The sequence below is a fragment of the Lepisosteus platostomus genome, chromosome 17 (assembly GCF_059453375.1).
Source record: "Lepisosteus platostomus isolate fLepPlt1 chromosome 17, fLepPlt1.hap1, whole genome shotgun sequence".
In the NCBI taxonomy this organism is placed as follows: Eukaryota; Metazoa; Chordata; class Actinopteri; order Semionotiformes; family Lepisosteidae; genus Lepisosteus; species Lepisosteus platostomus.
The window spans coordinates 7,192,912-7,208,434 of NC_142627.1; the positions used below are offsets into that span (position 1 = coordinate 7,192,912).

General features: G+C 41.2%; 1 protein-coding gene across 2 annotated transcripts in view; it reads right to left on the reverse strand.

Moving 5' to 3' along the window:
- acoxl (acyl-CoA oxidase like) overlaps positions 1 to 15,523 on the reverse strand; it is an 85,737-nt gene that overhangs the window by 60,888 nt on the left and 9,326 nt on the right. For both annotated transcript variants that reach the window (XM_088610042.1, XM_088610043.1), the window contains exons 8-10: positions 15,014 to 15,086; positions 13,507 to 13,639; positions 11,292 to 11,326 (exon numbers count right to left, since the gene is read on the reverse strand). In XM_088610042.1, the coding sequence (XP_088466168.1) occupies positions 11,292 to 11,326; positions 13,507 to 13,639; positions 15,014 to 15,086 (241 nt within the window). The remainder of the gene's footprint in view (positions 1 to 11,291; positions 11,327 to 13,506; positions 13,640 to 15,013; positions 15,087 to 15,523) is intronic.

Below are 15,523 nucleotides of genomic sequence, written 5' to 3' on the forward strand. Positions count from 1 at the left end.
GGAACTAAACTCATTCTCATGACAAATTCAGGCAGCTAATTGACAAAATCCCATGATGCCTGGCGGACTGAGGAGCCGAGCTCACTACTAATACATGATGCGTGACCCCAGGATCAGAATCTCATTGAACAACTCCATCCCCTATGGCTCAGGGATCAGAGATCAGTTTCAGCCAGTGAGTTTGTCAAGTCGTAGAGTACTCTATCAAACGCACTGTGAGTCAAGTAGAATATATTTATTTCCTTTGAGACATATCATAGGTGCCTGAATGACTTTCACTACTTTTTGGGTTTTCACTTGGACCCACACTAACCACTAGGGTTGATATTATTCATATTCTCAATTATTGTATGACGCTACCGCTAGACTTTTTCAGTGTCATGTCAACTGGGTGCTCCTACAGAAACCCAAAGGGGATTGTGGTGCCACTTCCTCCTCATACAGCAGCTTCATCATTTAGAAAACTAAAAATAAAATATCGCTGCAGATGCTCAGAGCTTAACGTTGCCCTGTTCCCCAGACACAGTCCCTTTGAAGCGACCTTATCTTTTCACTTGAACTATATCTTCCATTAATTAAATAATATTCTGAAGATTTGGAATTTTCTCTACTGCTCCCGGATAGATTCATTAATCCTTCTGCCTTTACGGAGGATGGTGCTTACCTTTCAAGCCAATACATTAGACGTCAAGGGAGTCACAAGACTTTTTTTTCTCAACCTCTCTAACGTTTCTGGGAGGAAGTCTGCAAGTTTATACCCTTCGCGCTTTTATATGTCAAGAGTCTATAAATAGCTCCCACAGGGGGTTAGGCTGAGGAAACACAGTGGCATTCGCCTCTTGTGTTGCCATTGTTGGTTTTTTTTTGGTCTACGCAGCTCAGGGGAAACATTTCCCAAGAACCTTTGCTTCCGCTCCTGCTCCAGAGAGCCAGCTGTGTCTGCGGTGCCTCGTGGCCTCACCAGCTTCCACTGCTCCGCTGCCAGGACTCGGCTACACTGATTAGCATAAGAAAGGTTACAAAGGAAAGGAGGCCCTTCAGCTAGTCCGTTTCATAGACAGATCCAGACAGTTCTTGGGAAAAAAAAAAACAGTTCTGAAGTTCTGAGAACATGGCTGGCGCAGCCTGGACCACACTCACGCCTGCGTGAAGAAATGTCTCCTGCTCCCAATTTTTCACTGCACCTCTGCACCATTTCCCCATGGTCTCAGGTTTGTGTTTGGCTGCTGATTCCAGGGGACTGACTTCTGTCAGTGTTTGAGGAGTGGAAATATTTGAATCCAGCCTGCCCCTCTATCTTGTGGTCTTCACTGTTCGAAAGTGCTGGGAATAACTGTGAAGTGATCAGGATTTTGTGCAAAGTGAGTTTTCGAGAAGTTGGGTGCTTATTGCTTCCCTTTTAGCAAATTAGAGTAAGCAATAATATTTCCCCTTTTGTGTATCAGATCAGTATAGAACATTATTTCACCTGACTTGCGTGCAACACAGACAATGGCCACAACTATTCTGGATAAATGAAAATGACGCACATAAGCCCTCAGAGTACAAACAAACCACTTGCAAATGTTTGCTACCCATGTCCTAGATAATGCTAAATAAAATTCAAACAACACACCAAGGATGACCCTTTTCATTCCCATTATTGGCAATGGTCAGCTACAGTGTAATACAATGGGCAGTACTGACCCATGTCATGACCCGGAACCAGATCAAAACCCTCCTGGGGCTATAGGTAAATATATAGTATTTCAGGGCTGCTACACAAGGGTTCTGTGGGTATGTGCTTCCAGTGTATATATCCCTCGATACCAATGGGTTCTGTGATCATGAAAAGGACATCAAGCTTGGAAATTACTGCTAAATGGTCAGCTACTGTTAGAGAACCAATGTTTTTCATTAAGACTCGCAGAAAGCAAAACCACGACTGACACTTCGTCAAAACATACAGTCAGAAAGGGTCCAAAAAAGCGACCACTTGACTGTTTGGTTGCAGGTAGCTAACTGATCCCAATAACTCATCCAGGTGTTTTTTTGAAATAAGACATGTTATTGGCATCAAAATCATGGCTGGGCAGCTTGTTACAGATCCTACAAAAAACTTTTTGGCTTCAGTAATTTGTGGTTGTCTAATGCATTTAAAGCAAAGGCGGCTGTTATTACGCATACAAAGCAGAACCACATCAGCCCCATATAATCCTGGGTAATTGTGAAAGGCCAATAAAATTGCCAACATGGATGAACCACCACAAAAACCCCTTTGCAAGATTTAGCAAAACAGCTACATTCCATCTGTAGAATTGTTTTAAGAATTAAATTTCAGTGCTTAGATACTAAGAGGCATTAACATATGCTACAAGTTTCAATACTTATTTGTTGCATTTTTAATATCCTTCTGTATACACTTCTGTATCTACTTGATCTGCATATATAGGTTGTAAGCAATCGATTAACATGTTAGTGAGGTTGATATAATCAGTCACAGAGATGTATTACTGTACATAACCGTAACCCTGGGGTTTGGGTTAGAGCAATGTTTCAGCCTGTGGTCAGATTACGTTTATTTTTACAGCAATCCAATTAATATATAGTACAGGTTGGTTATTATGACCTCAATCACTCTATTATTACTTTCTATTTCTTTGATAAAACATTTTTAATACCACTGTAACCCCTAATGGAAAGTGTTGCCAAGATTTAGTAATTAAATGGTAAGCTTAAGAGGCAATACAAATTTGTTGTCGAAAATATATAGGTCGTGTTAGTTCATTATAGGCTGATGTGCTCCAAACACTGCTGTGCTACTGTGCTTCTGCAAAGCATTAGGTGTTCAAAAATACTTTATATCAGCTGCCTTTTCCTGTTATTTAATTTCTTAGAAGTTTCATATCCTTTGGTATATGTTTTTTAATGACATGTCAGTAGTCATTTCAATATAATTAACTATTTACAGGGTGTCATGCACCTGGCTGTCTATAAAACGTAGAAGTCTGATGTCATTTTTGAGAAATAAAGATCAAATGATTCCACCTTAAGGAAAACACTGCATTAAGGATTTTCCATCTATTTTTTTTAATTTAGCGAATATTCATCCTTTTTTCTTACTGTTGTGATTGTATCCGACAGAGAGTTGAGCATCTAAGAATTGCGCTGAATTCATTTATGCAGGTTTGCCTTTCACCTTTGATTTCAGGTCAAAGGTGAAATTCATGGTGAGAGAGACTGAAAAAATACTGTATCAGTAAGTGCAAGGAGAACTAGGACAACCAATATACAGTAAACCTCACACTGACTTTATAGAAATACAGCATATATTTCTGTGAAGGCCACCCAAAATGAAATTCCCCTGGGTAAAGTCAAACTTAATTCACATGAGAAACACTGACACTTCCGGTTAACCTTGGAAAGTAAAGCACAAATAAATCAGCTAACAATCGGAGCCATTCTGCAAACGGAGGCACAGTCTGGGCACAGCTTAGAACAGAAAGGTCCTGTCCAACAGAAACTGATTTGTGAGCACAGCGAGTCCATTTCAGCCACATGCACAGATTTTAGTCGAAAATATCTAAACCTCATTTTTTACTCTTTAAACGATATTTAATACAAAGTAAACATTTCTGAAGAACCTTTGAACATATGGTGCGCAAACATGGACAAGTAGCAGTTAAACGTTTGATATACAGTATATCTGTTAACTGCAGCGAACTTACTGTATAAACAATTCAGTCTTTTTTACAGAGTCAACAACAGTTACAGTATAAGAATGTGATCTATGTACTACTGTTGAGCTCATACAACAGTTCATACAAATTCCATGTGATACAATTACATTATTTTGTCATTCAGCTGTACCAAATGCCTATAAGTTAACTGATGAACTGCCTTGGTTTAGTAGTCTGCAACTTTGCAACACGTGTCAACAGAGTCCTATAAACTGCATTTTCCTGTAAATCAAGAAAGCTGGAGGCTGAATGACTGGAGTGTGTCTTTGCAAATGAAGATGCTCTTCACAGGCCAATTGCCGGATGCTCAAGGCACTTCTACTCAAAAACAAATCAATTTGAAAAAAAGTGGATATGAAAGAAGATACAAAAAAGCAAGGTTCCTTTTCAGATTGTGGTCTAACATTTTGAGTTTTCAAGAGATGCAAATCCACTGCGATTAGAAAATGGCAAACCTCAAATTCAAAGCAAAAAACAGGCATCGTTTTTTGTCAGCAACCAGAGCAAAACAGAAAACAGGCTTTCCCTCGTACTGCACTCCCACACAGCTAGAATATCATCAAATGGTCTGCACTTATTTCTTATCTGTGGCACATCACATCATGTGGTTTCAACATATAAGATGATGATCTCAAGAGAAAAGGTTTAAATATCAGATGGCCTTTCAAAATGCTAGTGCTTCCTGAGACAAGGGTACAGATTACTACAGTGGAGGGCTGGATGGAGGGTGGGCATTATTTCAGACAACTGCACATCATTTTTGAAAATCAAATAAACTTCTTTGGCTCGATAGTTGTCAAAACATTTCCCTTTGGTTTGGCTCAGAACGTCTGTGATCAGCAAGAATCCAGTCTTGAAATTCTACTGTTACGCAAGGTACCTAGCTGCCAATACTATAGAAGAGGAACATAATGTTGTCAAGACTTCACTCATTTAAGACAATTCTTTAACATAAGCCTGACCTGTTTTCTTCTGAAACTCAATTTCAGCCCCAACTCCCTGCTTACTACCAAAACAGAAGTGTCTCCTTTTTTTCAAAATCTAGATTTTGAGCAGCTCTATCACCCTTTAGCTCACAGCTGGCAGCCCACTGAAGTTAAGCAAGTGTGAGCCTGGCCAGTACCTGGATGGGAGACCTCCTTGGAGAAGCTCAGGTTGCTGCTGAAGTGGTGTCAGTGGGGCCAGTAGGGGGCGCTCACCCTGTAGTCTGTGTGGGTCCTAATGCCCCAGTATAGTGACGGACACACTACCGTAAAAAACAGGCGCCGTCCTTTGTTGAGATGTAAAACTGAGGTCCTGACTCTTTGTGGCATTTCTTGGAAAAAGAAGGGGTGTTACCCCAGCATCCTGGCCCAATTTCCCATTGGACCTTTCCACTCACGGCCTCCTAATAATCCCCATCTCTGAATTGGCTTCATTACTCTGCTCTCCTCCCCACTGGGAGCTGGTGTGTGGTGAGTGTTCTGGCGCACTATGGCTGCCATCGCATCACCCAGGTGGGGCTGCACACTGGTGGTGGTGGAGGGGATCCCCATTACCTGTAAAGCGCTTTGAATGGAGTGTCCAGAAACGCACTATATAAGTGTAAGGAATTATTATTAGATTGAAAATTTCAGCTTGCAGTTACTAAAGGGAATCATGTCTTGTCCTTTTTTTAAATAAAGAGCCAAGATGTTTGGAGAACTCTCTGAAAATGTTTCACATTTTGTCTAGTCAAAAAAATAAGGCAGAATGGACAACTATCTAAAAGTAAATATTACCCCTCTCCAGTGCATCATTCAACTAACCCTCTAGCAGAAATCCATTCTTCTGTCTATGCGTAAGCAACAATAAAGAAAGCACACGCAGAGTGGTGTACAAGACACGGCCACAATATCCCACAGTATCTCAACAGAACTTGCCACCCCTTCAGCTCTCCTACAGCTGTCAGAGGGAACATCTGGAGCAGAGCAGAGAGGGGAGACCCACCGATGCAGACAACAGCAGAAGTGATGCAAAGTGGATTGTGAAGAATGAAGCCTTCTTTCATCGGCTACCTGCTGAGCCTTTCAAGTTCTTTTGTTAATGGCTTTTATATGAATAAACCATAGCGACTGCATTCAAAAATTATTAAGCTGGAAGCAGTTTATTAGCCAGACCCAGGCAAAAGCTGCTAATTAAAATCACAGCAAATGAAAAAAGCACACAGTCACATTTTAAGACCAGTTATGAAGAGGACTGACTTTGAAAACTGCGAAGTTTGCAACGACACAAAATATTCGGCGCAACTGAGGAAAAGAAGTGTGAAAAACACTGACGTACAGTAGCCCTTAATGCCGACGTAATGGCCGTGCATTCTCATTTTCTGGTTAAAAACATCCTCTTGACAAGGTTATGGTGACAGAAAAGTGCAGAGTTAAGTACAGATGTGGTTGAGAGCAACCCTTTGTGTTAGATGCTAAGTTGCACTCTACACCACAATGCCTCAAACACCTGCAGAACAGACCACCACATCGCTTATCTACGATGTCAATCACCGAGCTGAAACAGGTGCCACGAAAGCCTGGGAAGAAGACAGCAGTCTAGCTTCAGTCGACACAGATCCCATAGAGATTTTATCTGGGAGGAACAACTGTAAAGGCCTCTAAACTTGAAGAGTCTGGTCTCACGCACAGTTTTGCTGCTGTGCTCATCTCCTGTACGTACAGATCCAACAGGGGCTAAAGCCTGGCTGTGTCACAAGAAAAGACTGATTTAGCTTGTTATACAGATTTGTTCCCTCTATTTGTCAGTCTAAAAATGGAGAAAAAAAAACTCCCCAACTGCCTACACTTGTGTTAACAGCTCAAATTAGTAGCGATGCGATACAAATGCGATAGCCTAAATTACACACCGTCACATCCTTCTGAGTGCTTTTCACACTACCCAGGCTGTGACATTGCAATACGAAGGGAAATTTATTCTCCACTTTCTTGCAAAAGTTGTTGCAGAAACGTAATCAGGCCCCATTGGCAGCTGTTCAAACTAACCTACTGTACCTCCTGCTCTAAAGGTCTGCTTCTCTCCCCTAATTCAGCCAAAATCCATGGACTTTCCATGAACGTTTCCCTGCTTGATTCCTTATTTTCAAGTGTTTGTCATCTGGGGTGTCCCCATTGCTGTGGCTTGCAGTCAGATTTCCCCATTCCAGCTATTGAAAAATCCCCCGCGATGATTGTGGATGAACAGGAACTGAGGTAAAGGCATCTTTCAGTAAAGCACAGAACCCACAAACTACACTTTATCACCTGGAAGTCTCCAAGAGCTATTGTTCTCTTGCAGCTGACCAACAGACAACAGGAACATAATTTTAGCCCCTCTTATACGGCCTAAAATGAGCAAATGAGGGGGCTGTTTGTAATTGAGCTCAAGAGACAGCTAACAGCTTGATTCTGAGTGTTCACACTACAAACACCCTTGCGGGGAAACTGCAGGAAAGTAATGTACCTCTTTCTTTTGATGTTCTTCAGAGGTCAATGTGAATGCGAAAAAAACGGTCACAAGACATGTAATCAACATTGCAACATATAAAAAATGAAATGACAGTGAGCAGCAGGTGCAAATCATAACAAAAAAGAGTGCTGAATTAAACATTATCTCCCTTTCACCATTCCATTACTTACACTGGCTAATGTAAGAACACAAAATGAACCAAATTAACCTCACAAATCACAAAATGCAAAAAAGCAATTTAATTTTCTTTAATATATATTATGAAACTCTAAATAGAACTACAAATGTATCAGCTACCTCAAAATCATTAAAAATTCTTAGCTGCTGTGAGATTCTGAGACTTACTAAAAGCTGACATATAATTTCAAATATGCATCTCTGCAGAAGCAGTGCAGAACAGCTTCCAGCACACGACAGCGCGTCACTGTAGCCAATCGAAGGAGGTAGAAGATTTGTATCAGAGACATGGGCCACCTGCAACAGTCCAGGCACTGGAGTCCAGTCAGTGATGTCAACTGGCTCCTGCTACAAGCCAGTTTGTAGCAATCTCACAGGGAAGCACATCTTTAAATCGGGAAAAAAATCCAGCACCAAGCTTCCTATCAAGGATTTCATGGAAACACCTGCAACTCCTAACCAGAATTTACCACGTTTTATCTCCTGCTCTCAGTCTGCCAGCTTCAGAAGATGCCTTTTGTATGCAGGCTGAAAGACCTGTTTAATCAGATTACACTTCAGTTTTCTTCAGTCAAATCAGAAGATATTAGGACATATAAAGGAAAAATATATTAAGAAGAAATAAATGGAGGGGAATATAATGGATTTAGCAATGCAAATAAAAACAAAGAAACAGGAATATAAAATCATGGTGCCACTACCAAGCAAAATAGGAGCAGGACTTCAAACGTTTAGTAACAGCAACACAATTCCCTTAGGAAAATAACACTTATTCGCTTGTACCTCAATGCACCTTTAAAATCATACAAACGTAAAAACAGATGCTAAAAAGCCATTGTATTTCACAGGTGTCACAGGCAAAACAGGAAGGTGCTCACAGCTGCATTCAAATCTTACTGACAGTGAAAAACTGTCTCCACCTTGACTGCCCCCAGACAACCTCCAGATTATTTTCCAACAGCATGCCTATTTCTAAATCAATACTAATTTAATGTCAATTTTCTATTCCTTTGCCATCTTTTCTTCTGGATCTATATCTTTAAGCTCTTCTAATTACAACCGCCCAGGTGTGAGACATCATGTCAGCGTGTATTTTTGCTGGACTGGTTATAGGCAATCAAAAATAATAGCAGAAAACAATATACAGTAACAGGAAATGCAGAAGAAGTAAACTTCTGCTTTAGAGGCACTGTACTCTGACTCAGTTGAGGAGGAAGGGAGGAAGGGTTGCTGTTTCTTAGGTCCACACATGACACCTGCCTGGGCATTAACACAGCATGCATAACGCTTTCATCTCCCAAAATTAAAATGGTACACATCTGCACTAAAAACACAACTCACTCCCTGCTTCCCCTAGTGTCAATCATGAAAATCATGTGATCCTTTTTTCCAAATAATTAACATAGCTTCCCAGCTGGCAAACTTTATACCTACCCTGGGCTGTACAATACAAGCGCGCTCTGGTAAAGATGTGCACATTGCAGAATCATGGAGATTAAGTGCACATGTCCATACAACAACAACACACAATGGCTGAAAGCAGCAACATATAGCCAAACATCTCAAATTTAACATTCATCATACTCCAAAAACAAACATACCGGCAGGTTCACAGGAGATCCGTTAAAGTTCATACTTAAGATTAAAGCAGAGCTGGGAAGAAAGGCATAACTGTTTTTTACACAACGACTCAACGACGTTTAGTGCCAGTTTATAACACATCTTCACAGCTTTCCTTCAAAGCAATCTCTCGATTCAATTAAAATAATTCCGGTTATATAACTGTGGTGTTTTTTTTTGTCTTTCTTGGTGTGCAATGAAGGACCACTATCGTAAACGTGCAATGTTCATGCAATAAGCGATTTCCCTCCAAATTATGAAGAGAGGCATTCTGTTTATTACTCACAGAAAGTATTTCTTGGGTGCAGGTGTTGTGTTTTTGAATAGGTTCTGTCCTGACAGGGCAGCTGAGCCCTAGACACTGGGGGCTGCTGAGACTGTGAGCAGGGGGAGGTGTTGTGCGCTCTGCGCTTCACAGATTCTGTGTGCAGGAAGTGTATCCTCCTTGTGTGGGTGGTGATGCTGCACAAAGGCGCTTACACTGCTGCCAAAGGGGGATTCTGGGGATACCATGTGTCAACCGCAGAGATAAAAAACCCAGCCCCCAGCCCCCAAGCCCCCAGCATGGAAAGTTTGTGTGCGGACACACACAACCAGTCTGTATACATCTACAAAGAGAACAGCAACAGCCATGGAAAATATCTCACAAAATAACTTTGTGTGTGTGTGTGTGTGAGTGAGTGTGAAACTAAGAGATTTCACTTTTTAATTGAGTTCGGCTTACATTGAAACAACTTTCTTCTCCACCAGGACACTTCATGTCCTATGGCTTAGGGAGTTTTTTGTGTTTTGTCGATCATGAAATGGCCAGCTGACTGCTCATTGGACATACTGTAGCCGAGTTTCCCCACTCAAAACAGCACCATGTGTGGAAGATGCATCCGAGAGAGAGAGCACAAAGGTGAAAGGGCTGAGCAGACACAAAAGTCAGAAAACTACTAAAAAGGAGAGAAACTGCTTCAACTGTATGACCGGACAGGATATTCCAGACAGCCACAGCACTTTATATAAGGAATGGTCAATGGTTTTCAGTTCCAAAAGTACAGTCAATTGTCTTATTTCTATGTTTCTACTGTACCAGCTTTCCTCTGAGACAACAGTTTTCAGGACTTGAAATTATTCTATCGATCTTGCCTCAGAGCTCCCTCTCTCCAAGACTAAAAGGGTTTTATTTCCATTTCACTGTCTGTATATGAAAAATATTTCTAGGCCAAAAATGAATCTTCTTGCTCTTCTCCAAACAGATACCACATTGTTGTGATGTGGCTGGCAACCAACTTAGTAAGCAATCATCCATATGAGGTCCAGTATGTTGACATTACCTGATCTCCTGATCTAAACAAAATATAAAATACAAAATACACACAAACTGTCTTTCAGAAATTCAGAACGGAGTACAACGTTTCTCAATGGAGAAAAGAGCATTGAAAAGGGTGAGCACTGAGCTGAAAATTGAAATGAAGTAGAAATATTAAAATGTGGGCATCCTTACAGAGTAGATCTTTGGTATACTTGTGTTAACATGTGTGGGTTTAGTCCCTGACAATCATGGTGAGTGTGTTGGCTAATTCCCCCATTGAAGACACTTCAATCCCCTAGTAGGAATGACTGTTGATGATAATTTATTTATTATAATGAGAAGAGCAGTGCCAATTTCTCAAAGCTGTTATTAAACCGTGGTCGCAAAAGTAAATTCATTGATTGACTGAATTAAGCACAAAATCGTGAACAGTACAGCAGAGATTTCATCAGAGAAAGTTTCCATTGCAATCTGCACGCAGAGTTAACAGGTCAGTAGTACAGTATTTGTCAGCAAAACCGTCTTGAGGTTGAGAGCAATATTTCTACTGGATTAATAGAGCTGTATTCACAAGCCAGTTTGTTTACAATGTAACAGGGCCACTTCACCTCACCGGAAGTTTTGTTGCCTCATTCTGAATCGCAGAACATGGTGCTGCGCAGACCTAGACATGTAATCTATTTTGTGGTATAAATTGGAGGTTTAACAAGTTGCTGTATACATTTTACTTTTATGGTAGTCTGAAATACACTCATCAATTCTGATACTTTCTAACGGCAAAATATAAAAATAGCATTGCAGTTCCCCTTAAAAGACATTTTCTTTAATTTTGCTTTTTCTGTCTGTAAGTTAAACACAGTTCCAAGACAAGAACCATTACAAACCACATAACAGAAGTAATCTCCATATGCTCTTTTCCTTAATGCAATTTAAGGATTTTTTTATAGTCCTGCCTGCAGAAATAAAAAATAAAACTGAAAATTAAAGAAGGCTGTGCACTGTACCTGTGACTGTAGCGAACTGCAATGATGAGGCCAAGCTGGAAAAATAAAAAAAACATTACAGATTTTTTCAGAATTATTACCGTGAACACCAGATTGAATCAGCATTAGAACGACACTCAGTAAAGAATTTGGCCTGTACTGCATTTAAAAACACAGACACACGCACAAGTCACAAAATCAGAACCCAGAATTTAAGGGCAACTTCTCATTGGATTGATATAAGGAACCTCTGGCAAACAGGAACCCGACACAGGCTGGTGTCATTATACAGCCACGCAGAGGTGCTGGAATAATAAACGAATTATATTTTATGAAGTGCAGCACCAGTTATAGATACCTGACGCAAGTGCTCAAAATCTTCAAAGGTGCTGACAAAGCCAGTGCTTTCTTCAGAATTTTTTCAGAATGAACAGTGAAAAACAAACTAGAAGGCACAAGTAGAAACTTCACGGCAGTATATTTATAACCATAAAGAGAAGGCACATCTTTATCCAGGGTGTTGTGAGAGTGTGGAATAAACTACCCAGTAACTATTGGCCATTGAAGCCGATACCCTGCTTTCTTTCAAGAAACAACTGGAGAGCTTTGAATCAATGAATTACTTAAATGGGCTTACTGGGCTGATGGAGTCCTTTCTTCTGTTTTAATGTTTTAGTGGATCTTTGGTGTTTTTATCAATTCTTGCATTTCTTCTGAAACTCAGCCTTGCGATACTAACTAGTTCCTTCCCCTATTCCATTCTTGTTAAATGGATTATTTGATTTATGATCGAAAACCACAGCCTTTGCCCAAGTGTACACTCCGTTCTTTGATTCCTCTAATAGAAAACAACTTGTTACCCAGGAATTTTACACTTCAGTGCCAACCAGCAGGGTTGGGGAACCAGACAGGAAGCTGAACTATTTTGGTTTACTTAGATCCTCAATGAGGTCTTTTCCTTTAACCTGAAAGCCTACAATATTTTCAAGATGCAAACTCTTAACTTAAATACCAGTATGATGGTATCAAATGATGACGTGACACTGCAATTAGTTCAAAAAAGGATAACAAAACTGAAAAGGTTCATATGAAAACCTGGAAAAATATTTGGGAAAAAAACTTGGTCAAGTCTACCTGTTTATTTGTTCAAATTCAGGAATGAATTCAGACTGAAGAGGAAGGAGGTTGGAGAATCTTGGATGTACACTGCTCTCTAGTGGACAAAACACCAAACAGCTCCTGACATCTGTGTGCAGTTAGAGAATCTACCTAACTTTGAGTACCAACTATCACTAGCGCTGTTGCTTCGGTAGGTTTTTATATGAGCTCTCTACAAGCTCTTCAGCAATCAGCTGTGCATTAAGTCCCACAGAAACTGTGGAATTTTAAGAGGCTTTCTTCTCACAACTAGTTATTTTATTTTTGTGCAGCTAACCTCGAATACAAACAGACCCCCCAGAGACAACCACAAGCCAACACTTAAAACTTGAGAAAGTTTACAAAACTGAAGGAATACCAGGCCTCCCATCTTGTCTGCTTGGCTGTGATTAGCTTGATTCAAGATTCTCTTTTAGTTTTTTCTTCAAAGATCCCAGAGGTACACAGCAGATACAACAATGTGGCTGGTTAGCTGTTTTCTTTTCCATAAAATAAGAGGTGTTAGTGGGGCCAGCAGGGGGCGCTCACCCTGCAGTCCATGTGGGTCCTAATGCCCCAATATAGTGATGGGGACACTATACTGTAAACAGGCGCTGTCCTTCAGATGAGACGTAAAACCAAGGTCCTGACTCTCTGTGGTCATTAAAAATCCCAGGGCATTTCTCGAAAAGAGTAGGGGTGTAACCCCAAATTTCCCATTGGCCCTTACCATGGCCTCCTCTATGAATTGGCTTCATTACTCTGCTCTCCTCCCCACTGAGAGCTGATGTGTGGGGAGCGTTCTGGCGCACTATGGCTGCCGTCGCATCATCCAGGTGGGGCTGCACATTGGTGGTGGTGGAGGAGAGTCCCCATTACCTGTAAAGCACTTTGAGTGGAGTGTCCAGAAAAGCGCTATATAAGTGTAAGCAATTATTATTATTATTATTATTATTATTATTATTAAGTGCAGCCTCCGAATTTCACCCCTCAATAAACCTATAAATGTACAGCTCTGTCTACGGGCCTTTAAAGCATTGTTAAAAAGAGCACCTGCGAGCTGCTGCCCTGCGGAGAAGTGAGATCGCCCAGGTCTCACCTTCATGGCGGCCATGGCCTGGACAGTCAGTGCCAGCCTTGTGGGAGTCAGCGCAGCCAGCATCGCGCTGAACCTGGCGCCCTTGCTGTTGATGGGAGAGTGATAAACCCCAGCAGCCGAAACTGAGCCAAACCTGCGTGAGGCATGAGAAAAAGGCGTTAGAGAAATAGTGAGGGAAATGGGAACATCCTTATGACGCGGTATTCCCTTGCTCAGCTGCATGAGGAAGACAACAGGGAGAGAGGGCAATGGTTTATTATTTATTAGTTCAGGGTCAGTGTGCACGATACACCCAGCAGCCACATCACCCTGCAATTCACAGCTGGCAGCCCACTGGAGCTCAGCAGGTCTGAGGCTGGCCAGTACCTGGATGGGAGACCTCCTGGGGAAAACAAAAGGTTGCTGCTGGAAGAGGTGTTAGTGGGGCCAGTAGGGGGCGCTCACCCTGAGGTCTGTGTGGTCCTAATGCCTGTCCTAATGCCTCAGTATAGTGGCAGGGACACAATACTGTAAAAAAAAAAAGGCTCCATCCTTCGGATGAGATGTAAAACCGAGGTCCTGACTCTCGGTGGTCATTATGAATCCCAGGGTGTCACCCCGGTGTCCTGGCCAAATTCCCCATTCCCCATCATGGCCTCCTAATAATCCCCCATCTGTGAACTGGCTTCCTGACTTCATCACTCCCTCCCCGCTGAGAGCTGGTGTGTGGGGAGTGTACTGGTGCACCAGGGCTGCCATCACATCATCCAGGTGGGGCTGCACAGTGGTGGTGGAGGGCATTACCTGTAAAATGCTTTGAGTGGAGTGTCCAGAAATTGTAGGAATTATTAAGGAATTAAGAACACACAATGTCCTCAACTACTTCTTTTTTCTAGTTCTTTCTTTAGAGCAAAATTAGTTTCACTCTTTCAAAAAAAATGCTTTAGATTTTTTAGGGTTTATGGGTTAGCCTTCTTTATGACAAACAATAACAACAAACATAAAACAGTGGCAAGCCATTAACCCTTAATAAGGGACACAGCAGGGGATATCCATGTAATGGATTGGATTAGAGGTTAACAGTGCTTCTGCACAATCTCACATGGGTGTAATTAGTCTTTGATAAAGGGTGTGCAGGGAAGGGGGTTTGTGAGTGCTGGTCTTTGCCGTCTTCTGAAAAGGCAAACAATACATCCTCTGGACATTACCTTTTGTGGCCACTGTGAGCTTTTGTGTGTGAAGTCCCTTGTGACTGCACTATGTTACATTTTACCATTTCCCCTGTGATTTACCATTTTTACCTGATTTTTAAAATCACAGTGTTTTGAGACAGTTCTATGCCCTCTATTTTCCACAAATTTTCGGCTTCCTCCTTCCCTACTTTTCACAGATCTCTGAGGTAATAGTTGTCTTTAATAATATACTATTCGGCAAAAACAACATAAAACGGACCATTGCTCGGCTAACATTCACGCGTTGTGTGGGTAAGTACAGGTGGCTCCATCCTGGGGCCGAATGACATACTCACTTGCTCAGGAGGTTCTCCCTTGGGATTCGAACACTGTCAAACACCAGAATTCCATTATCAACTCCGTGGAGACCTCGGGGGAGCAAAGGGGAAGAAACTCACTTTACGGAGAAATTATTTTGAAAACATAATAATCAAACAAACCCCAATAATAAAGCCAATTAAAGAGTGAAGAGGACTGGGGTGCGAGATAAGACATTATTTCACCTCTTAAGGTTATACACCACATAATCACACACATGACAGCGCCTGCCAAACAAACTGAAACCACACCAGTTTGATTCTTCTAACCAAGACTTTAACTTATTTATAACCAAGCCAATCATTTTATTCCCCTAAACTAGGATATAGCATGTTGTGTGTGGTGAGACATTCCAAACAGTCTGACTACCATTTAAACCAATGATAATTTCCAGGAACCCAGATCAGTAAACATTCTTTAAATTATTATTATATTTTGTTTATAGAAGCCTAAACTTTACATGATTATTATTTGCTCTGTTATAATAG